Source organism: Triplophysa rosa, linkage group LG3, assembly GCF_024868665.1.
Source record: "Triplophysa rosa linkage group LG3, Trosa_1v2, whole genome shotgun sequence".
In the NCBI taxonomy this organism is placed as follows: domain Eukaryota; kingdom Metazoa; phylum Chordata; class Actinopteri; order Cypriniformes; family Nemacheilidae; genus Triplophysa; species Triplophysa rosa.
The window spans coordinates 15,152,872-15,175,890 of NC_079892.1; the positions used below are offsets into that span (position 1 = coordinate 15,152,872).

The 23,019-nt window shown below is 42.3% G+C and overlaps 2 protein-coding genes across 2 annotated transcripts in view; one reads left to right on the forward strand and one right to left on the reverse strand.

Annotated features, from left to right (window-relative positions):
• Positions 1-2,156: 2,156 nt before the first annotated feature.
• On the forward strand, positions 2,157-13,933 carry si:dkey-234i14.3 (fibulin-7-like). The gene is made up of 7 exons (XM_057330062.1): positions 2,157-2,350; positions 7,614-7,785; positions 7,854-8,021; positions 8,216-8,395; positions 12,076-12,213; positions 12,483-12,618; positions 12,709-13,933. The coding sequence occupies exons 1-7, from the start codon at positions 2,288-2,290 to the stop codon at positions 13,067-13,069; spliced, it is 1,218 nt and encodes a 405-aa protein (XP_057186045.1). The 5' UTR covers positions 2,157-2,287; the 3' UTR covers positions 13,070-13,933.
• Positions 13,934-15,438: 1,505 nt separating this feature from the next.
• The window catches only part of glg1a (golgi glycoprotein 1a), a 34,884-nt gene continuing 27,303 nt past the window's right edge, over positions 15,439-23,019 (reverse strand). Inside the window, exons 23-27 of the mRNA XM_057330034.1 lie at positions 22,875-22,982; positions 21,565-21,685; positions 21,364-21,470; positions 18,175-18,338; positions 15,439-16,429 (exon numbers count right to left, since the gene is read on the reverse strand). Of these exons, the coding sequence (XP_057186017.1) occupies positions 16,363-16,429; positions 18,175-18,338; positions 21,364-21,470; positions 21,565-21,685; positions 22,875-22,982 (567 nt within the window). The 3' untranslated portion in view covers positions 15,439-16,362. The remainder of the gene's footprint in view (positions 16,430-18,174; positions 18,339-21,363; positions 21,471-21,564; positions 21,686-22,874; positions 22,983-23,019) is intronic.

The following is a 23,019-nucleotide window of genomic DNA, read 5'->3' on the forward strand; positions in this document are numbered from 1 at the left end:
TACCAGCAGGGACCAATCCCGACCATGCTAACCAGCCAAATCCTTTCCCTCAACCAAAAGAGCTGACTAAAATACAACAAATTGCACAGATATGGTCAAAATGCTGGTCATGTAAGGCTATTTGCATATATGAAACTTTAATAAATAAACTTGACTGTCCGCAGTGACTTTATTTTTCAGTAGAGTCTGCTCCTCACCTTATTAAGGAAATCAACCCAGCAAACACAAAACGTTGTACCAATGTTGCCAACCTTTTAAGCACGTAACAGCTGGGCGTCTTTCAGAGAAGAGTCCGCTCTGGTTCATCGGAATACGTGAGTATTGATTTTAATTTCTCTCACCAAAATAGATAAAAAAAATACTGAATCAATAGCCTACAATTTAACAAGGTCGTCACGAGAATAAAAACGGGCGTTTTATGGTTTCTTTATCATTTCTACATATATGACTTGCAGCTCAAATAAATAACTTTAACTGTACATAACATTTGGAATTTAAAAAAAGTCAAAAATTGCTTGGAAAACGATGCTATGTGACGCATCTTTTTTCAGCTGTCCAGTCAACTAAAGGTTGCTGAGCTGCCAGTATGATTTACAGTTATGAATTTATTTTTAAATGATCATTAATTAAACCATATACCTGTACTTATATAGGCTATGTTTTGTTTTAGGAAGTTTCATTTCATTTTACAATACCCTTGTATTAGTGTGCAAGTTTTTATAATAGAGCTAAATTATTACTCTTTAAAGTTTACACAGTATTCATTATTAAATGTTCACAAATCTATATGTATTTTGTGGTTATATATGTAGCAAATTGGTAATGCACAGAAATGAGTTGCTATGGAATCAAGGATAAACGAAAGTCTCACGGTTAGCGTACTGAATGTTGCAGAGCAACGTTGCAACAGCCAATTATAGCGTCTTACATTTCTACGTTGTCACAGTGTTGCCAGCACGTAGAGAACGTTGCCAGAGGAAAGATGGAACGTGGTCAAACGTAAATGTGTTTGTTGGGGACTTCATACATGTCCGTTTCTGCTTTAACTGACTGCTCTTGTTACCCAGAGAGGTTTACATTGATTCCCATGATTTTTTCTCACTAATGTGAGAAGATGACAGTTGAAAACTAACTTTTGCTTCGCGCTCCAGTCGCTCAGAACCGCGCATGGAGGGAGGGAAGCACCAACAAAATGAATTCGGATCACGCTCATAAAACCGCTGATGGTGTAAAACTGTCATGGGTTTGGGATTTAAAAATCTGCCGTCTGTGACAGATGTCATTTCCGAGATACACGGCGGATAGTCCAGTTAAGTTAGATGATTAATGAACAGCTCATTCTTATGAAAATCTATCCACTAGGCAGATAGCTATAATTGAATCTGAGCATCTGTTTGAATCGACAGTTTGCCCATTTGAGATTAAAGAGTGCTGCAACGCATCCAAAATAAAATCACATTGTCTCTGAGGTTTTGTGACTCTAGGCAGATGAATGTCTGACTGGTTCTGTGAGAAAATGCAATAAAAACTGTTATAAAATATTTCAACAGTTTCAGAGGTCTGTTGAAATGTTTTCAGTTTATCCTCGTGCCAGATTATAAAACATTCTGGCAGCTATACAAAACAACGGGAACAAGCTGCCCTGATGAATATAGAGATTAAAAAATAACAGTGTTTAAATATTTATCTTCAGTTTAAATTGTGTGATTTTTTTATTTAAAAACAAAATGTTTGGCCAAAATGTTATGGTGTGCTTGCTTTAGCACAAATAGGCCTATGTCAGGTTTTGTTAAATGTAACACTTTTATAAGTGGCTATACCTGTATACAGTGGGGTTTTTAATTTAATCAAATATTACATTCTAATAATATGGATAATAAACTCTTTGTAACGAAATGTATGACCATGTTAACCTTTCAGGTCAGATTTTCTTCTAACAAGATTGCTTGTTTTTAGGTCTCGTAATAACAGAATGATCAAAAACAATGATATAAATGCAGCTATTTATGACAAAAATCTTACCATACTTGTGACTCGTTGCGTCCTCACTCGGACGCGCGTTCCCGCGCAGATGTGGAGCGCGCTCTCACCTTCATGCTTCAGGAGGTCGGGTTAAAAACAAAACTTAAAACCAAAGTTATTAGCAATGATAGCAGATGTGTTCAGACAGGCAGCTCTCAGATGAGATCTACAGTGAGGTGTATTTAGAATACAATATACAATAGAAATCTCAAATCAGAAATAATTTATTTTCCTAGGAGATTTAATCGCATTTGTTTTTGTAAGGATGGATATGGTGGCTGTTATTATGATCATTTTTACAAGCAAATTCTTCACATCTCAGGGGCAAGTATGTGACTTTATTTCTTAACAATACAAATAATTGTAATTCACTTAATTCTTCATTTTGTTGATTGGTGCAAATGATGAATATCTGTCACAGGATTCTGATTTGCAACGTTATTATTTTACACTGTCAGTCAATGAGTCAGTCATTCATATTTTATACAAATTTATCTAAAAACTCTATACATATTTAACATTTATGTTCTGGACGTACAACCTAGTGCAGAATAGGCTACTTAATAATACTTGAGAATACTTTAATAGTTTAAATAGTGAGGTATGGCAAACCAATATGATTTAAGTAATGAGATTGAAAAAAAAAACCTAAATACCAAACTGTCATGGCTCTGCTTCATTTAGTCATGTTTTTCTTGGTCCTGTAGCAGAGCCATGACAAAGCTTTTGGTTATGTGTGGAGAGAAACATATTGTCCTTTTGACAATAATATACGTTCTCTCCAGTGTCTCGTCATTGGCCCCGCTCCTCTCGTTTCCTTGTTATCCTTCCCTGAGTGTTTTACTACCCACACCTGCCCCGTGTAATTATCCCTCGTTTGTCTTCCCTTTATATACCCTCATGTTTCATTGTCCTGTGCTGGTGTATTACGTTGTGTATACTGTGGTCCTCGTATTGTGTACTGTGAACCTCGTACCGAGTATTCTGATGTTCCCCGTTTTCTCCCGTGTCTCTTGTTCCTGTTATCATCTGTCGTAGTAAGTGTTTGTTTAGTTTATTCTTGTCAAAGTTTATGTGAGTCTAGTGTTTAGTCAGTTTACGTCCCTGTTACTTGTATATTATCCAGTTGTTTTCTGTTATCCCCCTCGTGGGTCTTTGTTTTGCCCTTGTGTTTTAAAATAAACATTTCTGTTAACCCCTTCATTGCCGTTGCCTGCACTTGGGTTCTCTCCACACCTCTCCGTGACAGAATACACCAGCCAGTTCAGAACCCAGCGGGCGGCATGGAGTCGGACGAGGCGTACAGGAGCCGCCAGGCTCACGTCCTGTTCGGCTTCCGCCAGAGGGGGACCCCCGTGAAAGACTTCGCCACGGACTTCCTGTCCACCGCGCGCTACTCGGGGTTCACCGAGGCAGAGTTGAAAGTAATATTCAACGGCTGCCTGGATGAACCCTTCGAGCCAGCTGAGATGCGCCGGTTGAGACACCTGGGCTTCGCGGACCAGGTCGAACTCGCGATGAATCGTGAGGAGCCCAGGGGAGTGTCCATGGCGGAGCCTCTCACAGGGCTGGCGGCTATCCCCGAGGACGGTCCCTTGCGGATCGGGGTTGTGGGCATCACCACACCGTCCTCTTCGCCGCCAGCGAGCCTCGGCGGGAAGCGGGGGAGACGTGAGTCCTGGGGCTCCACATCTAAGGAGTCTCAGCCGGAGCCAGCCGCACCCTTTGCCTCTTTCCTTCAGCCGACCTCCAGGCAGGTGGCTCGGCTGAAGAGAAAGAGGCAGCGGCGGGCAGCGTGGACTTCCCTCCCTGCCGGAGCAGCAGCCAGCGTCCCAGCCGGTGCAACAGCCGGTGTCCAGCGCGGCATCCAGTCCGGTAATCCAGTCGGCATCCAGCCGGCATCCGATCCGGTGCAGCTGGGATCCAGTCCGGTGCAGCCGGCAACCAGTCCGGTGCAGCCGGGATCCAGTTCGGTGCAGCCGGGATCCAGTCCGGTGCAGCCGGCGTCCAGTCCGGTGCAGCCGGTGTCCAGTCTGGCGTCCAGTCTTGTGTCCAGTCCGGTGTCCAGCCCGATGTCCAGTCCTGTGTCCAGTCCGGTGCAGCCGGCGTCCCAGCCAACGATCCAGCCGGCGATCCAGCCGGCGTCCCAGCCGGCGATCCAGCCGGCGATCCAGCCCTGTCCAGCCGGCCTTCCAGCCGGCGTCCAGCCCTGTCCAGCCGACCTTCCAGCCGGCGCCCAGCCCTTTCCAGCCGGCCTTCCAGCCGGCCTTCCAGCCGGTCCCTGTGAGACTCCCAGGGCCAAAGACTGTCCCCCCCAGGACTCCTCCTAAGTCCCCTAGGACTACGTGCCCTCGAGCGCAGCCGGGGACTGGGACTTCTCCCAACCTTCATGGACTGCCCCCTATGGGCTCTTGTTTGGCCCCACCCCCCCTCCCTTGTTTGTTATTTTTACTGTCCCACCCAAGTCCTGTTATTATGTTGTCATGTCTGCCCTTGATTTTATTTTCTTTGTTTTGCCTTGTCCTGTCTGTCTCCCAGTCTGTCTTGTCTCGTCCGTCTACCCCTTGGTGAGCACCTGGAGGTGCTCATTAAAGGGGGGGCTTCTGTCATGGCTCTGCTTCATTTAGTCATGTTTTTCTTGGTCCTGTAGCAGAGCCATGACAAAGCTTTTGGTTATGTGTGGAGAGAAACATATATTATTGTCCTTTTGACAATAATATACGTTCTCTCCAGTGTCTCGTCATTGGCCCCGCTCCTCTCGTTTCCTTGTTATCCTTCCCTGAGTGTTTTACTACCCACACCTGCCCCGTGTAATTATCCCTCGTTTGTCTTCCCTTTATATACCCTCATGTTTCATTGTCCTGTGCTGGTGTATTACGTTGTGTATACTGTGGTCCTCGTATTGTGTACTGTGAACCTCGTACCGAGTATTCTGATGTTCCCCGTTTTCTCTCGTGTCTCTTGTTCCTGTTATCATCTGTCGTTATAAGTGTTAGTTTAGTTTATTCTTGTCAAGGTTTATGTGAGTCTAGTGTTTAGTCAGTTTATGTCCCTGTTACTTGTATATTATCCAGTTGTTTTCTGTTATCCCCCTCGTGGGTCTTTGTTTTGCCCTTGTGTTTTAAAATAAACATTTCTGTTAACCCCTTCATTGCCATTGCCTGCACTTGGGTTCTCCACACCTCTCCGTGACACCAAACATACCCAACTGGTAAACTTCTTTAAAAACATTATAAACATTAATTCATTCAGCTTCTTTTGTCAGCTCAATCTGCAAATATAAATGTTCACACTGTGAAACCACTGCAGTAGAACACTCTAAGAGTTTCCAAAACACAAAACAAAAAGTTAATTATTTAAATTATATGTTTAATTTTGTCATGGCTCTGCTTCATTTAGTCATGTTTTTCTTGGTCCTGTATGTTTCATTGTCCTGTGTCGGTCATTGTATGTGCATGTTGTCCTGTGGATCGGTCCTGTACTTACCCTGCGTCTGTTGGATTTTGTGAGTGTTTCCCGTTTTGCCTCGTGTTAATTTGTCGTGTCCCGATTTAGTTCTGTTTCTTGCCCCCTCGTGGGAAGTGTTTTGTTTTGATTTCTTGTTTTGTTTCCGTGTTCCTAGTTCCTGTTTTGTTTTGCACCCCATCGTGGGTTTTTGTTTTGTGTTTTTTTAGAATAGTCTTTTTGTGTTAAACCCTTCACTGCCTGCCTGCAATTGGGTTCTTTCCACGCCAGTTCGTGACAGAATGACCGACCTACCACTGAACCCAGCAGGCAGCATGGACGCTGTACGTTCCTGCCACGCTCGTCTCCTCTGCGGCATTCGCCAGGGAACCGGAGACGTAGATGACTACGCGGGCCGGTTCCTCGAAGTAGCAGAGGAGACGGTGTTTGGAGAGGAGGAGTTGGTGACGCTATTCAACGCCGGTGGCTCAAAGGCGGGTGGCTCGGCTGAAGAAAAAGAGGCAGCGGCGGGCAGCGTGGGCCTCTCCCCGGCCGGTGCAGCCGGCGTCCGGTTTGGTGCAGCCGGCGTCCGGTTTGGTGCAGCCGGCATCCAGTCCGGCGTCCAGTCCGGTGATCCAGCCGGCGTCCAGTCCGGTGATCCAGCCGGAGTCCAGTCCGGTGAACCAGGCGGCGTCCAGTCCTGTGTCCGGTGCAGCCGGCGTCCGTTCCGGTGGTGCAGCCGGCGTCCGGTCCGGTGGTGCAGCCGGCGTCCGGTCCGGTGGTGCAGCCGGCGTCCGGTCCGGGGGTGCAGCCGGCGTCCGGTCCGGGGCTGCAGCCGGCATCCGGTCCGGCGGTGCAGCCGGCGTCCCGTCCGGCGGTGCAGCCGGCGTCCAGTCCGGCGGTGCAGCCAGCGTCCTGGCCGGTGTTCCAGCCGGCGTCCCGGCCGGCGTCATGCCCTGTCCAGCCGGCGTCCCAGCCGGTGTCAAGCCCTGTCCAGCCGGCCTTCCAGCCGGCGTCAAGCCCTGTCCAGCCGGCGTCAAGCCCTGTCCACCCAGCCTTCCAGCCGGCGTCAAGCCCTGTCCAGCCAGCATCAAGCCCTGTCCAGCCGGCGTTCCAGCCGGCCTTCCAGCCGGTCCCCAGTCCGGCAGCCAAGCCAAAGACTGTCCCCCCAGGACTCCCCCTAAGTCCCCCAGGACTCCGTGCCCTCGAGCGCAGCCGGGGACTGGGACTTCTCCCCACCCCCATGGACTGCCCCCTATGGGCCCTTGTTATTTTTGATGTCCCACCCTAGTCCCGTTTTTATTTTGTCTTGTCTGCCCCTGATTCTGTTCTCCATGTTTTGTCTGTTCTTGTCTTTGTCTCAGTCTTCCTTGTCTCGTCTGTCTACCCCTTGGTGAGCACCTGGAGGTGCTCATTAAAGGGGGGGCTTCTGTCATGGCTCTGCTTCATTTAGTCATGTTTTTCTTGGACCTGTAGCAGAGCCATGGCAGAGCCTTTGGTTATGTGTGGAGAGAATCATATTATTGTCCTTTTGACAATAATATACGTTCTCTCCAGTGTCTCGTCATTGGCCGCCCCTCTCGTTTCCTTGTTATCTTTCCCTGAGTGTTTTATTACCCACACCTGCCCTGTGTTAATTATCCCTCGTTTGTATTCCCTATATAATACCCTTATGTTTCATTGTCCTGTGTCGGTCATTGTATGTGCATGTTGTCCTGTGGATCGTTCCTGTACTTACCCTGTGTCTGTTGGATTTTGTGAGTGTTTCCCGTTTTGCCTCGTGTTAATTTGTCGTGTCCCGTTTTTGATTTAGTTCTGTTTCTTGCCCCTCGTGGGAAGTGTTTTGTTTTGATTTCTTGTTTTGTTTCTGTGTTCCTAGTTCCTGTTTTGTTTTGCACCCCATCGTGGGTTTTTGTTTTGTGTTTTTTAGAATAGTCTTTTGTGTTAACCCCTTCACTGCCTGCCTGCAATTGGGTTCTTTCCACGCCAGTTCGTGACAGATTTAACCTTAAATATGTATATAAAGCACGGTATTTAAAGGATAGTTTGATATCTCTCTGAATCATCTAACTCTGCACTATATGAATGAATAAGGTTTTTTATACAAGAGTGTATAAGAGTTTGTATTTAGGCTATATGTTGCACAGGACTGTTGGTGTGGACAGGAGCTACAAAACACTCTTCGTCAAGTCCAAAAGCTTCTGTCCGCTCACGAGACATCATTTCAGCAGAATTTACGGAGCGTCCGCAAGAAACTCAGTCTGTTACAGAACAACACAGTTAAACACAGCAAACTCAACACAGGCAAGAAAAGCACAGGTTAGTACAGGCAATATTGTTCATTTCTATTATCACAGTCATTCTTCCATCTTTTTTCTCGATATAAGGCTGCCCTTCTCCAGAGCCGTTGGCTAATGGGCGGATCCTGGGGCGGGTGTTTAAAGTGGGCCATGAGATCCACTTCCTGTGTAGCCCTGGGTTTCAGCTGATGGGGTTAGAAACCAGACGCTGCCTGGACATCCAGACGTGGAGTGGAACGCAACCGTCCTGCAAGTGTATGAATCTAATTTCGCCAAATCACTCACAGACACATTAACTGTCAATGAAAAGATACATTATTAAAGTACAATGTATAAAAAGATGTACAGAACAGTGCCACGCAGTCTCTCAGTGAGTTATGATTGGTTGACTGACAAGATCAAATCCATACAAACATATTTATTTGTGTGATATGTTTTTTTTTTCTTAGTTAGAGATGGCACTGAATACAACAATGCATCTGTTGCTGCATCAGCATCCTCTTCCTCATTTTCCTCTCAGCCTCCCACCACCACACGACCGTCCCGCTGCATTGAGTTTCTGGGCTCTACTCACTGCACCTGTGAAGAGGGCTACAGCATCTCCAGACAGGACACTAAACTGTGCACAGGTGAAACACACCTGTACAGCTGCTCAACACATGATTGAGACACTTGGTGACAGAAGGAATAAAAACAACTTAATATACTCTTTATATGGAAAGACCCTTCGTGTTTTGTCCCCTTTATCCAGTGCCCTAGCAAACAAGGGATGATTACAGGGGCAAGTGTAGGGCATGAACAATAATGGAATAATTAATTAGGAAACAAGGGGGTGGGGTCAAGGAATGAGAGGACGTGTCACACAAAAACACAAACCATGGCCATGTGCTTTTAAACACTGAACACCGGCACATGCTAAACACACAAAAAGCACAAAAGACACTGAACAGGCTGCCACAATCCTAAAAAAAGACCCACCTACTAGAAAGACAGGATTGTGTTTACCATGTTTACAAATACTTTAACGTCTTGTCATTGGATAGAAACACAGCATCATGAACAGTTATGAAACACTGACAGTTCCTACCCGTTCTCATCGATCTGTGTATAAATAACACGCCGTTGCAATATCGCGTAATACGTACGCCAAAGTACAATTGTGCGCACATACAGTGAGGGAAATAAGTATTTGATCCCCTGCTGATTTTGTAAGTTTGCCTACTTACAAACAAATGAAGGGTCTATAATTTTTATGGTGGGTTTATTTTAACTGATAGACACAGAATATTAAAAAAAATCAGTGGAAAAAAATGTTATATAAAGGTTATAAATTGATTTGCATTTCAGTCAGTGAAATAAGTATTTGATCCCCTACCAACTAGCAAGAATTCTGGCTCCACAGATTGGTTATGTGCCTATATGGACCACAGATTAGTCCTGTCACTTTAAGAAAGTACTCCTAAATCAGCTTGTTATGTATATAAAAGATGCCTGCCAACAGAATCTGTATCTTCCAGTTCAACCTCTCCAACACCATGGTCCAGACCAAATAGGTTTTAAAGGATGTCAGCGACAAGATTGGAGACCTGCACAAACCTTGACTAGGCTACAGACAGAAGCTTGGTGAGAAGGAGACAACTGTTGGTGTGATTATTTGGAAATAGAAGATATACAAAATAACTATCAAATGCCCTTGTTCTGGAGCTCCCTGCAATATTTCCCCAATGGGGTAAAGATGATCATGAGAAATGTTAAAGATCAGCCCAGAACTACACGGAAGAAGCCTGTTAATGATTTCAAGACAGTTGGGAACACAGTTAGCAAGCAAAACATTGGTAACACATTGGTAACACGCTATGCCACAGTAGACTGAAATCCTGAAGCACCCGCAAGGTCCTCCTGCCCAAGAAGGCCCGCCTGGCTCGTCTTAAGTTTGACAATGAACATAAAAATGATTCAGAAAAGGCTTTGGCGAAAGTGCTGGCACTGCTGTGAGACCAAAATGGACTCCTGTGTTTGGAGGGAGAGAAATGCTGACTATGAGCCCAAGAACATCATGTCTACAGAGAAGCACAGTGTTGGAAACATTATGTTTAGGGCTTTTTCTCTGCTACAGGTATACAGGATGACTTCACCGCATTGAGGGGCTGAGGGACGGGCCCATGTACCGTAAAATCTTGGACGAGAACCTCCTCCCCTTAACTAGGTCACTGAAGATGGGTCATGGATGAGCCTTTAACATGACAAAGACGCAAAACATATTGCCAAGACAACCAAATAGTGGCTTAAGGAGAAGCACATTAAATGTCCTAGCCAGTCTCTAGACCCTAGTCCTATAGAACCTCTGTGAAGGAGGCTAAAACTCCAATTTGCTGAGCGACAGCCAAGAAACCTTAAAGATTGACAGAGGAGTGGACTAAATGTATCCGGACACATGTGCAAACCTGGTGACCAACTATCAGAAATGTCTGACCTCTGTGCTTGCCAACAAGGGTTTCTCCACAAAGTACAAAGTTATGTTTTGCTTGGGGATCAAATACTTATTTCACTGACTGAAATGCAAATCAATTTATAACCTTTATATAACATTTTTTTCCCCTGATTTTTTTTAATATTCTGTGTCTATCAGTTAAAATAAACCCACCATAAAAATTATAGACCCCTCATTTGTTTGTAAGTAGGCAAACTTACAAAATCAGCAGGGGATCAAATACTTATTTCCCTCACTGTATGATACTCCAATGTTTGCGTGCACCTCGGTGAAGATTTTTGATGTGCAACAAAAACAGAAAAAATGTTGAGAAAAGTTGAGTGTACGATGCTTTAACATAACCGGGAAAATATAAATATATTAAATATCAATAGGAAGAAAAACTGCAATCACAAACAAAATGTCACTGGCGTGACGGCATGACAAATGGCTTGTTGTTAATGGGCTTGTTATATTCAGTAAGGACAAAATCTTTAATTAACCCTTAAAAGCACACATGCATCCGGCAGACATCTATTTGACATCTGCATTTACATCTGCAAGACGTCTGCAATACGTAGTTTGCTCATCTGCAATACGTCTCGGAGACGTCTACTGGCAGATTTCATGTAGACATCTATAAGACGTCTGTAAGATGTACAATTTTGAATTGATGTACAACAGCTCTTTCTAAGATGTTTAGCAGATGCTTTTACACAGCAGATGTTTTCCAGATCTCCAGAATTGTGTGACAGACGTACGTGTGCTAGCTGGGTAATGAGTTCTAATGCATTCCATTTCCTTTTGTCGTGTTGCGTCGTGTCTGGTGTAGACGCATCCTGCGTTCCAATTCGCCTACCTATACTAGCCCTAATAGTAGGTACTGTTTTTGTGATGAATAGTTTTGAGTGCATGACAAAAGAGATTGCACACAATGGGACAACAGGAAGCGGAAGTGGCCGTTGTTGCCTAGACAACATTGTGGCCATGTCACACACATCAAAATACAGCTCTTCTTTCCATTAAGGTATTTATTCATTCATTATTTCGTATGTAATGTTTACCGTATACTTACATTTGTTAATTCAGTGACGCATCAGTTATATCAATTACTAATGCAGTGGAGCGTCACTAAACTCCGCCTACTCGTGGTGAGTAATATCAGCCATCAGTGTACATCGTTCTGCACTTCGACGTTCTCCCGGAAGTAGTAGACCATCCGGGAATCTTTGGAATACTATTTTCAACATACTACGAGTTAGGACATACTAATTCTACTTTTGAATACTAGTAGGACGGATAGTAGATAGTAGATTGGAACGCGCGAACCCCTGGTGGTGCACGGGGAATTTCAGGGGGTTCGTGAGGTACAATGTATGTCTACTCTCTACTAGTTTCCATTACTTTGGAAAAAAAATATATAAATGTTTCGAAATAACAATAGCTATGTAAAATATTACTAATACAAAACAGATCAAAATAAAAGTTTTTGAAGTTAAACACACAAATGTGCTGTTTAAATATTGAAATATATACTTCATTTCACGGGGTACTTAAACAATTCAAAGGGGTTTGGCTGACAAAAAAGTAAAACATAACCCCGGCTTAGGTATATGTGATTACTTTTTAGATATGATTTGTTTATATAGCTATCAGTGGTCATTGCCACTTATGAGCCATAAATGATCGTATACGTGATGTTGTACACGTTTCACACATGACCATCTTTTAAAACAAGACCAGAACAATAAGTTTGACATGATTGATGAGTTCATGTGTAAAATATGTTCACATGCGAATGGCGCAGTAGTTCTTCAGCGTTGTGATTTTGTGTTTCAGACCTTGACGAATGTGAGCTGTACCGTCGAACTCAACCTGGTCGTCTGTGTTTGAACACCTGTGTGAATACAGCCGGCAGCTTCTTCTGTCAGTGTCCGTCAGGCTACAACCTCGCTCGAGATAGCAGGAGCTGCCATGGTCTGTATAGTGTCAAACCTTCATCGTTTCTCAGTCACATGCATCTGTATTGCCTAGGCAATAGAAATAAAGCTTTGCATGCTGGCCTATCTTCAGAAGATGTTGTATCATCATTCATCAATAGCCTACTGATTTGGGTCGTCTTCTATATGTCCCTGCATTTGCAGACAGGTTGCTGCACACTCAAATTGATATAGGCTACTTTCCCATCTCAAAGACAGCATCTGTGTGTACTCCAAGCCTTAACGTGTTTTTCACGTGTTCCTCAGACATCGACGAGTGCGTGCGAGGAGCTCATAACTGCAGCCGTGAGCAGGTGTGTGTGAACACGCACGGAGGTCATCGCTGCGTGGAGGTGGGGTGCCCTCGCTTTCGTAACGCCACATACATCAAAACCTCGGCGCTGTGAGTCTTATTCTAACACTAATATGAACCCAAATTCAACCGAATCTAGATCGTTTAGTTTGGAGTTTCTCTGCGATTTCTCTTTCGCAGACGCTGTGACCGTAACCCGTGCCTTCAAGAGGACAAAACGTGTCTCCACGCACCGCTCTCCGTTAACTTCCATTTCATGTCCGTGGTGTCCAACATTTCAACCCCCACCGTCCTCTTTCGGCTGTCGGCGGCACGGGTCCTGGGTGACACCCTGCGGTTCGGTTTGATGGGGAACCGAGGTGTCCAGCACTTTACCATCAAGCGCTCGGGAAGGCAGACGGGACAGCTGGTGCTGGTCAACTCCGTCCAGGGCCCTGCCACGTTTCAGGCCGATATAGAGATGAGCGAGCTGGAAAAGAAGGTCCTGCTCGGCCGCTACGTGACAAAGGTCACTCTCTTTGTGTCCCCGTATAACTTTTAAAAGGCAGAGGCGGCGGACGGACAATAGTGTGAAATAATTTACTGGCGAGACATTGGCGCCCGGGCCTGTGGGGGTTGAGATAGGAGAGCTATTATACTCATTCTGAGGTGCCAGTTTAACAGCACAAAAGACGGTTTTGTTGCAAGCTGAAAGTAATTTCTTTCTTCGGTGTAGATTAAGGGAAAAAACTGATTTTGATGTCTCCCACTTCCTGCAAAGCATTTAGCGACTGTTAAAATGAAGTTTAAATGTTTTAAAATGCAGAAGTTTACCACGATGTAAAAGCATTGAAAAAGTTTTCTAGGTCAGTAAAGGTAAGGTCCGATAATACTATTTTGGTTTAAAGCACATGACACATTCCTAATGTCAGAAATGCATTGTGGTTTCAAAGCAAAGTTTTGATTTAATAACTAAACGTACACCAATGACTTATCTGTTACTAATATTTCATAGTATAGCTGATGTTTACCACAGTCTAATTCCTTTTTGGAGGGCTTTTAACACCATAACGTGAAATGAGGCACGAACACACTATAAAGTGAGTGAGCATGAGCAAAGATGGCAGATTTCAAGGGCGAATGGAAGTGAGCGTCACTGTGCACCGCTCACTTCAAAGGGCAGAGATGTGGTTGACCGGACTGCATTTAGAAGATCATTCCACAGGCAAGCACTAGTGAAGGTGAATGAGTGGGCAGTGATTTCTCATTCTAACACACATTTCCAGGTCCTATAGACCTTGGTTACACCAAACTGATTTGACACACAAGTGTTTATGTATGTCACTACTTAAAGATTAATAAAGAAGTATGCCTTTTGTTTAATGACTTTATCAATATTTTAAGATTTTGAAACCATTTTCTTTGATCTTCCCCATCCAATATGTATAGTTCCCCGTGAATTCAAATAGTTTGGTATATTTGTTCATATATATAAACAAACTATCTGAATTGAAACATTTTGGGAAGAAGGGTGTTCTATGTGTATATAGTGACAAACATATAGTGACAAACATAATAATAATGTTTTATGGCAAAACATTTAAATCATGAAATATGGAGATACAAGGTTGCAGAAGGATATAATTAAGCCTTTAAATGCTCTGCTGTTGCAATTTGTAGTGGAAGAGCTTCTAGACCAGTGTTATTTACAATTGGCCTTTACGTATTTCTTTTAAATTCGACTGAGGTATATGCAGCTTTACCTTAGGAGACAGAACATTTAAAGATGTGTCATACAACAGAAACACACAGAGAAACTCAACGGGAATGTTGCACTGTGGTGTGATTTAGCTCACACAAGACCATAAAGATGCCACGTCTGACCAGTACTTGTGTAAGCAAGGCTATATATGGCACTTACACAGAGATGTTAAAACCTTTTCATAAAATACAAGACACTTTCATTTTTTATATTTACAGTCATGTTTGTGTGATACCTACTACAAAAGTGAAATAAACCACTTTCTGAAATCAACTTAACCTGAAATTAACCTCAGATGTCCAAATTCAGTTTTTTTAGAAAATGGAAAAACGCTGTACTTTTTAAATGATTGAATACTGTGTTGTCAAAGTTGACAAGCACATTGTAGTACTTTTTATTGGTTAGATATTTGCAATACCCTGTGACAAACATAACAGTAATGATGGCAAAACAATAAAAATGACAAAATATGGAGATACGATGTTTCAGAAGGACAACAGCTATATGTTGCATCCTGCTTTAGGATGCCGAAAAACAAATTGTGATTCTAGAGTAGTCATCTATAAATGAAAGTGATAGATCTGGATAGAAACACACAGTTGTTTCTTGTTTTATTTCATTTTATTATTCCATTTCATTTATTACATTATTCATTTATCATATGTATTCATTCATTTATTTTATTATTCACTTTTATTCTTATTATTTGTTACATTTCATCCTTATTTTCAATATTGTTTAACCTCGTTGGGAGTTGTATTGACTCTTATGCTGATATGAGTATCCAATGGTCTCTATCTCAAGGTTCATAATAACGTCAGGAGACAATGTTTTGATACTGTAATCTTGCGTGGGTAACACCACCTATTGAATCTGTTTCTAGTCAGACGAAGTTTGACAGAGCATTAAAGCACAACTGAGATTATTCAATAAATCATTTTCAGTTTATTTAACACCACTTCGTCTCCTCCCTGCTGTTCTTCCCTTCAGCTCTGTATCTCCCTGGTGGTTGGGTTAAAGTATTGACTCACAACGGAGTTGATATTTCCAGATTAAATAAATTCCTGACGGGCAGAGATCTTGTGAAACTGGACTCAAGACCTGTATAAGATCTGCAAGCCATATCCCATAGTTGGATCTATCAAACGCATGAAAAAAAGTACAGCAGATACAAACCATCAGATCAATTTTATTAACACCAGTCCAAATCAAATTACAGATCATAAAAAGAAAGACAAAATTGTTATGTCTGGACTTTTCATCATAAATTTGTACACTGAAAGAAAATACAAAAACAATTCATCACCATCATTTATGTCATATATCAGGTTGATTTGACAAACAGGAAGCAGTGGTTGTGAATGGGCGGTGTGCAGATGACCGATACACACATGGAAGTTTTGTCCAGTGTTAGTAAAACAAAACAATGAAGAGTTGACCAAATAGTTGCCCAGTTTCATCCAGTCAACATCACAGCTACAAACTTAAACTGCATCATGATACGGCATTGACACAAACTACTTCTAGGTTGTGCGCTTGCATGAATACAACATTTATGTGAGGAAGACATCGAGGCAACGAAGCCTTTACGATGTCTTTTGACAATTACGCATATTTATCCCAAATTTCATTTTTGCCACCACATGCAAAAGTATTTTTTGAACATGTCTATATTTTTTTTACAAATTATTTTTTATTCATTTTCTTAACTCAAATCCTTAAATTTGTTATGCGAGTTTTGTCTTAGTAATCAACCAACTATACTGTATGTATCAACCAAAATGGGATCTTCAGAAGCTAAACAGTGCAGTTTTAACCCAAACCAATTAATATTTGTTAAAAATGGTAATATTTGTGTAAAACCTTATGGATTGAGATATGGTTATACCTACAAATACCAAAGTGTAAGTAATTTGTATCAATACTACAAAACAATGAAAACACAACAGTGGATGTTAAAAAAAGTACACGTGGGTAAATGAGAAAAATGTTTCGCATCCAAATTGCTTCCGATTTTCAAAACTAGGATACGTTCGACAGCACAGAAGTTATTTAAACCGTCACCGATTTACCAGAATAAAAGATGTTTATTTTTAGTTAATTGGAATGTATCCTTTCCTGTTCTTGTTTAAGGGTGCTACCCATGGCTGACCAAGATCTCTGCAAAGAAAAGAAAACGTCAAAAGTTAAGGCAGAGTTTGTCATCATACCCATAATCCTCTGATAACATGTTACAGCTATTTACAGTACAGATGCGTTATGAGATGAACTCAGCTTATTAAAGCACAGCTTGGATGCACAAACACTAACCAAAGACCACTTTAATGGCATTTTGTACAAAAGCATACAAACAGAGCGATACAAAAGCCAAATCAACTGAACGAAAGCGATGCAGAGGTACAGTAACATCGTTTCATGGTATAAAAGAATGAAATTATTTACGACCACATGAATAGAAAAAGAGTCCGAAGCAGCAACTCGGACAATAATCGGTTGTTTGTGATTTTCAATTAACTGCAGTTAAGTGACTGAACAGAAAAACAGTTCATAACAGACCACGACCCACCGTAACCAAACCATTTCGCGTTTGGGAAAACCAAAATATAACTTAAAAACTGTGGAGATGAAGGACGGCACTGATATGAAAATCACAGCAATATGGACCAACTGCGTGGAGATGCTTATTTCCAAAACATACTGAAACATGGAGTGATTAAAACCAAAAGTCCACCGCCCTTATAATGACCTTCACTTCATTACATATATATATATAACACTTGAATGAAAATATAATGATGACAAAGACATGAGTGAAGGTCGACAGCATGAATTTTATTCACAGATATCAAAGGTCCGATAGCATGGCAAATACGATCAGCCGACCCCCACAGAACTAACGTAAGATCAGATCCTTTTTTAACACGGCCGGCGCGAGTCAGAGGGACACATTCTCCTGCAAATAAACTTGGACATCTCCTATCCTGAGCTCAGAATCAGCCCGTGCCATTTGATTTGCGATATCATTACAAATGGACAGATTGAAATCTTTATTATCTGTTGTTTCCTCTGGGCTGTAAATCTGGCACCGTCGGCTCGGTTAAGACAACGCCAATGTTGGAAATTGACATGCGCCGTTTATTCGCGCCATATCCAACCAAGAAACAACCCAAAAAAGAAAGATGGGTAGGAAATGTTCCAACCCATGATGAAACAAATTCATTGACCTAATAAAAAAAAACTAATTCTCTCGCTAGGACGGGCAGAAAGGCACAAACACACATCCATTCAGTTGTCAGTAAGCGCATCTTCAGTAATTGGCTGTTTCCTAAAACGTTTATGTCAGAAACTGCGACAATCTGCCGCCTGTGCACACCATCCTGCAAGCAATAAGAAAACAAAAAGCGAAGACACAGAACTCCCTGCTACCACAATCCAAAACAGCCAAGCGTCAACAATAAATAAAAGCGTTCAGTAGGAAAGCAAAACAAAGTCTCTGACATTAATGCTTGTAGTTGAAGAGAGCAGAGTCGATTGGTGCTAGCGTGTGCGTGTTCGCAGAGCACGCAAATGCGCTCAGAAACGGGCGGGAAGGACACTCGCCGGTCCGCAGCAGGCAGGTTTATTCGTTGAGATTCAGGCGATGACGTTGGACAAGCACAGTCAGGGAAAACAAAAACAAAGTGTGTGTAGCAATTAAATCTGGGTCCCATTGTGGCCGATGGCGGCACCACGAAAATGCACACACAGCACGAGTCTTAACACCAGTCCCCTCCGTCAAGTTCGCTTTAGCGACCCCAGTGTCCTTCCCCGGCCCAGGACGGAGAATGGCGTGTGGGGTGTAATGGGCCGTGTCGGCCTGCAGGGGGAGCCGAAGCCTTTCCCCTGCATGTAGGCCCGCTTTCTACCTGTCCTTCAACTCCTGCGTCACGCGCTTGGTAATGCGACCGCACAGCAGACCCATGAGGAAGAGCAGGACCACAGACATCGCCAGCATGCTTAGGATGTACGTCTTGGCGGGGGACGAAAAGACCTGACCGGCTAGGTCGGAAAAACCTTCGGCAGGCGCTACCTGTTAAAGAGAAAACACGAAAAAATCTGGTAGGATCCATATCAATATTGATATACCATGTAGAGCTGAAGATCTTTGCCCGAATCCGACGGATTCGGGCTTAATTTCTATCATTTTACACGGGCTCGGGCCGGGCTCACGTGGTAAATGAGCGGTCATGTGATGCGTTCCGATTAGCGCGACAAAGATGCAAAAATGGATGCTGAGGGTTGCAACACATTCTCACTCCCGACTCGGTCAGCGCCCTTCGGCGTCACTTTTGAACGCGCAGGGTACTCCTTTGACGTCGTTTTTCGACGTGAAGGGCACGCAAATTTCACCGTCATTATGAAAATGTATATTAGATATAATTTGCAATGATGATGTTTCGGGGTTTAATTTAAGTTTAATGGCCAGGATAATTGCATTTACATGACACTATTCAGACAGTTTGAGACAGTAATGTTTATTGAATGTTTAAAACAGTTTATTTATCGTAATATAAAACACATAATACAAGCAGTCACAATGTCGTTCAAAAATACAGATATTTCAAGGGTACCAACGCGAAACGATTGATTTGTATGAGGAACAGATGCGAAAGCGATCACCGTCCGACGTAAAACTCAAATCCAGTGAAGAACGACGTTCAAAATTTGCCGCCAGAGGAAGTTACGTCAGCTTCGATGCCATTGGCTTTCCCGTGTCTCGTGTCCGATCGCGTCATTTCGTTGGCTTTGAACGTGAAACGGTATTGGCTCCCGCAACCGACTGCATCTAGCTGTTCCGGTTTATCTTTTGAATGGGAGCCTCAGCCAAGTTCATGTATTCACGGACACGCACGGCATCTCCATTGTAATGTTATCGTGAGGCTTTGGTGCAAAAAGGTATGCGAAACAAGTTGTTTGTTTTATTTTGTAATGCTTTTGGTCAGTTTGTGTAATAAACACCTGTGACTGTACTTTTATTCGCGTGTTGTGTTTTATATGGCTGAGAAGTGGTTAGGGTGAGGTTGGGGTTAGGTGCTACAAAATATTAAAACCATAAATAATTATGAAATGCTAAGAATTGCACGCATCTCAGTCTGGAGCATTTAGAAAACAGCAACGCAGTTCCCTGTTCGTTGAAAAACAACGCCAAAGGGGTACTCTGCGCGTTCAAATGTGACGCCGTGGGGCGCTGACCGAGCGTAAATTTGTGACGAGTCGGGAGTGAGAACGGGTTGGCTGAGGAGGTGAAACGGAGGCTTGCCTCTGGCGATTACGTTTTGGTTGCACCAGCAACTAAAGCAAACTAAAGTCTGAGGTGTGGAAAAGTTTTGACCATGTGCATAATAAGAATAATGAGCCAGTGGGATATGTGAGATGTTACGATGTTACAGAGGACTTATTTATTTCTTTGTTCCAACATCCAAGTGGCCTATAGCCTACGTTAGTCATTAATAAATTATGTTAAAACATGTATAAATTACTCATTCTTGACAAAAAGCTGTGAGCGTGCGCACATTTGAATAGCCTAATGTCGGGTTGTAAACGGGTTCGGGCTTTTAAAAAGCTGTCAATCAAAATGTACTTGTCGGGCTCGGGCCGAATTCTGTCGGGCTCGGGCACTGTCGGGCCTAACTTTTAAGGCCCGATTACAGCTCTAGTCATGTACTGATAGTCATAAAAATGCTAAAACACAATACACATAAACAACATGAAAACGGTAAAGAACAATAGCGAGCGAGACATTGGATATTAAGAAAATACAGGATTAACTATGTCAATAATTGACTTACAAGCACATGAAAAATGTCCTGAAACACAAACAGAACACATTTTTTGTAATCTGGTTTCAAAACCATTCTTACCTAAATTTTTGCATCGAATTTAGTTGCGACAATTTAAATAAGAATGTTTATGTATGTAAACCATTCTGGGCTTTATTGTCAACAAATGTGACAAGAATGTGGTTTTCTGGTAAAAAGACGTTTTTTATTTATACATCATGAATTCCGACATATTTGTACCGTTATTGTTGCCTTTGTTAATTTCAAGCTGTATTGTATAACATGGATAGTGCAAAACGATTATTTTCAGTGTTGTCTCCACCTGAAAAGGTCACGCCGTGATCATCTATTGGTCACACGTCATCACATGATACGAATGTGCAGGTCAGAGTTCAACAAACTTGAATTTTGAAACACGCTGAAATGCGATTCTTTTGCAATTATGGTCTGCAGCATTCATATGCGTATTAATTAGTGATGTCAAATCACAATTGATTGTGTTTACATAGACCGCTTCATCGGACGCGCGCGCGCCTGACCCCCAGTTAACTTCCGGTTTGTGTTCGGATAGTGTCTAACAATATAACTATTTATGTTCATATTAATTTGTATTATTATATTACTGTATAATAATGGTATTAAATAAACAATTTGTTGAATTTTGTTGCATGTTCATTTTATTAAATAAACAATTTGTTGAATGGGTCCTGTAGTTTTGACGCATTTAAACAATAAGTATGGTACATTGACATCTAGCGGTATCTTGGTATCGCAGTCTAAATTAAGACTTCTATATTAAGGTTCTTCTGGTTTCTTTTGCTTGTTATCAGAAATAATCTACAGGCACTCTATTTTTTGTGAATGTAAACCGCAAGTTCAGTTGGGGTCACAAAAGTGCGCATGCGCAGTAAGGTTTTTTATGTTAAGATAAAACCGTCAATGATACAAGTGTGTTTGGCGTGTTTATTTTTATGTGCATGTGTATATCTTCAGAAATGTGAATATTATGTATTTATAGTTCTATGTAATGTATAAATATATGTAAATATTTGTTTTATATACACAAATACAGCACTAATATAAATGGAAGTCAATAGAATGAAAACTCTAAAGTGACTATCTTTTGACAAAATCAGCTTGTTTTACAAATGTTGCTACAATCTTCTTACAAACAGCAGCTCTAGACACAAAAATAGGGGAACGACCTCACAACTGATTCGATAATTAAAACACAAGCAGAGGATGGAGGGAAGTTACATTCTGATGTGCGTTTACCTTGGCAGCAAAACTCCACATGTCGATGCGATCCTGTAATCTCTTCTTACACTCAGGCTGTAGTCTCACACGCTTGTCCTGAAGAGCTTCCATAAGACAGGACATCTCTGTACAAAACACAAATAAACGCCATTCATCATCATCATCATCGATAAAGTGATTAGCAGAGTAAGATCGTCGTCCCGTGTGGGAATTACATACGTCTTCCTCTGCCCGGTGGGATGGCGGCACACTGGTGTTTGATGTCCAGAGCGCAGGCTGTGTGTAGAACTGGATCCACAAAAATATCTGCTTTACTCTCCTTCAGAATGTTCAGAACCTCCTGAAGCGGGAAAAGGTCAGGACATTTTAAGCGTAAGGGAACTATTACATTGAACCTAGACGACAGTTACGATGACCCTCAACGAGTGTTGATAGTACACACATGATAATATACATAAATAATGTGCTATCAAATTGATTAGTCGCGATTAATCGATTCTTACATAAATGTTTGTGTTTATATAATATACAGTTAGGGCCATAAATATTTGGACAGAGGCACATTTTTTGTTATTTTAGCTGTGTATCAATATGTTTTCGAGTTACAGTTTTATAATAGATATTGTCTTAAAGTGCACACTCTCAGCTTTATTTAGAGTGTATTCACATCCAGATTAGCTGAAGGATTTAGGAATTACAGCTCTTTAATATGAAGCGCCCCCCTTTTTCAAGGGACCAAAAGTAATTGGTTCTTCACTTGTCTGGAAGTTGTGAAGATGTTTTTCTTTATCATGGAGAGGATAATATCATCATCCACCACTTTGATCTCATATGGACACCTAGGACTGTTTTGTTACTGAGCTCAGCGGTGTGTTTTTTTTCCCCCAGAATGTCCCAAATTGTTGATTTGGCCACTCTTAATGTTCCTGGCATCTTTCTGACGGATGTGTAGTGTTTTTAAAATCTAACTATGGTCTGTTTCACTTGCATGGAGATCTCCCTGAACCCCATGATGTGGGTTCACAGCAACAGCTTCCAAATGCAAACACCACACGTAGAATCAACTCCAGACCTTTAACATGCTTCATTTATGACAAAATTGTTTAAGGAAAAGCCCATACATGTGAATAAAACAGCTTTTTATTCAACCGTCCAATTACTTTTGGTCCCTGATCACGATTAATCGATTTGACTGCACTAAAATAAAGAATTTGTTTACTCATCATTGTTTATTTCTTACAAAAAACTGCAACATTACTGTTACTGAGATGGTGACAGCCCTAGCTTTACACTTATGCATTTGGCAGACGCTTTTATCCAAAGCGCCTTACATTGCATTGTATTATACATTTGTTTCTGACTATGTGCAATCCGCTGGGATCCAACCCATGACCTTGGCATTGCTAGTGCCGTGCTCTAACCACTGAGCCCTAGCTTTAACACTACAATGCTATTGTCCACAATGAAGGCATCAGAGAGACAACTTAGCGACTGGCTATAATGCAAATTTGAGTTGAAAGAGCTCTTACTTTTTTACAGCCTTCGTGTTTGATCTTCAGCAGGTTAAATTTCAGACACTCCTCGACCTGACCCGTCTGCTCCTGCGCCGCCACCTCCTCCGCACAGAGCCGTGGGATCTGACTCACACATACACAAACACACGGTCAGTCACTG

What these genes read in the sequence shown, in the direction of transcription:
- si:dkey-234i14.3 (XM_057330062.1), top strand. Translation starts at nt 2,288, where the DNA reads ATGGATATGGTGGCTGTTATTATGATCATTTTTACAAGCAAATTCTTC. An exon ending in TCTTCACATCTCAGGGGCAA is followed by an intron (nt 2,351 to 7,613) that starts GTATGTGACTTT and finishes TATGTTGCACAG; the next exon opens with GACTGTTGGTGTGGACAGGA. An exon ending in AGATAGCAGGAGCTGCCATG is followed by an intron (nt 12,214 to 12,482) that starts GTCTGTATAGTG and finishes CGTGTTCCTCAG; the next exon opens with ACATCGACGAGTGCGTGCGA.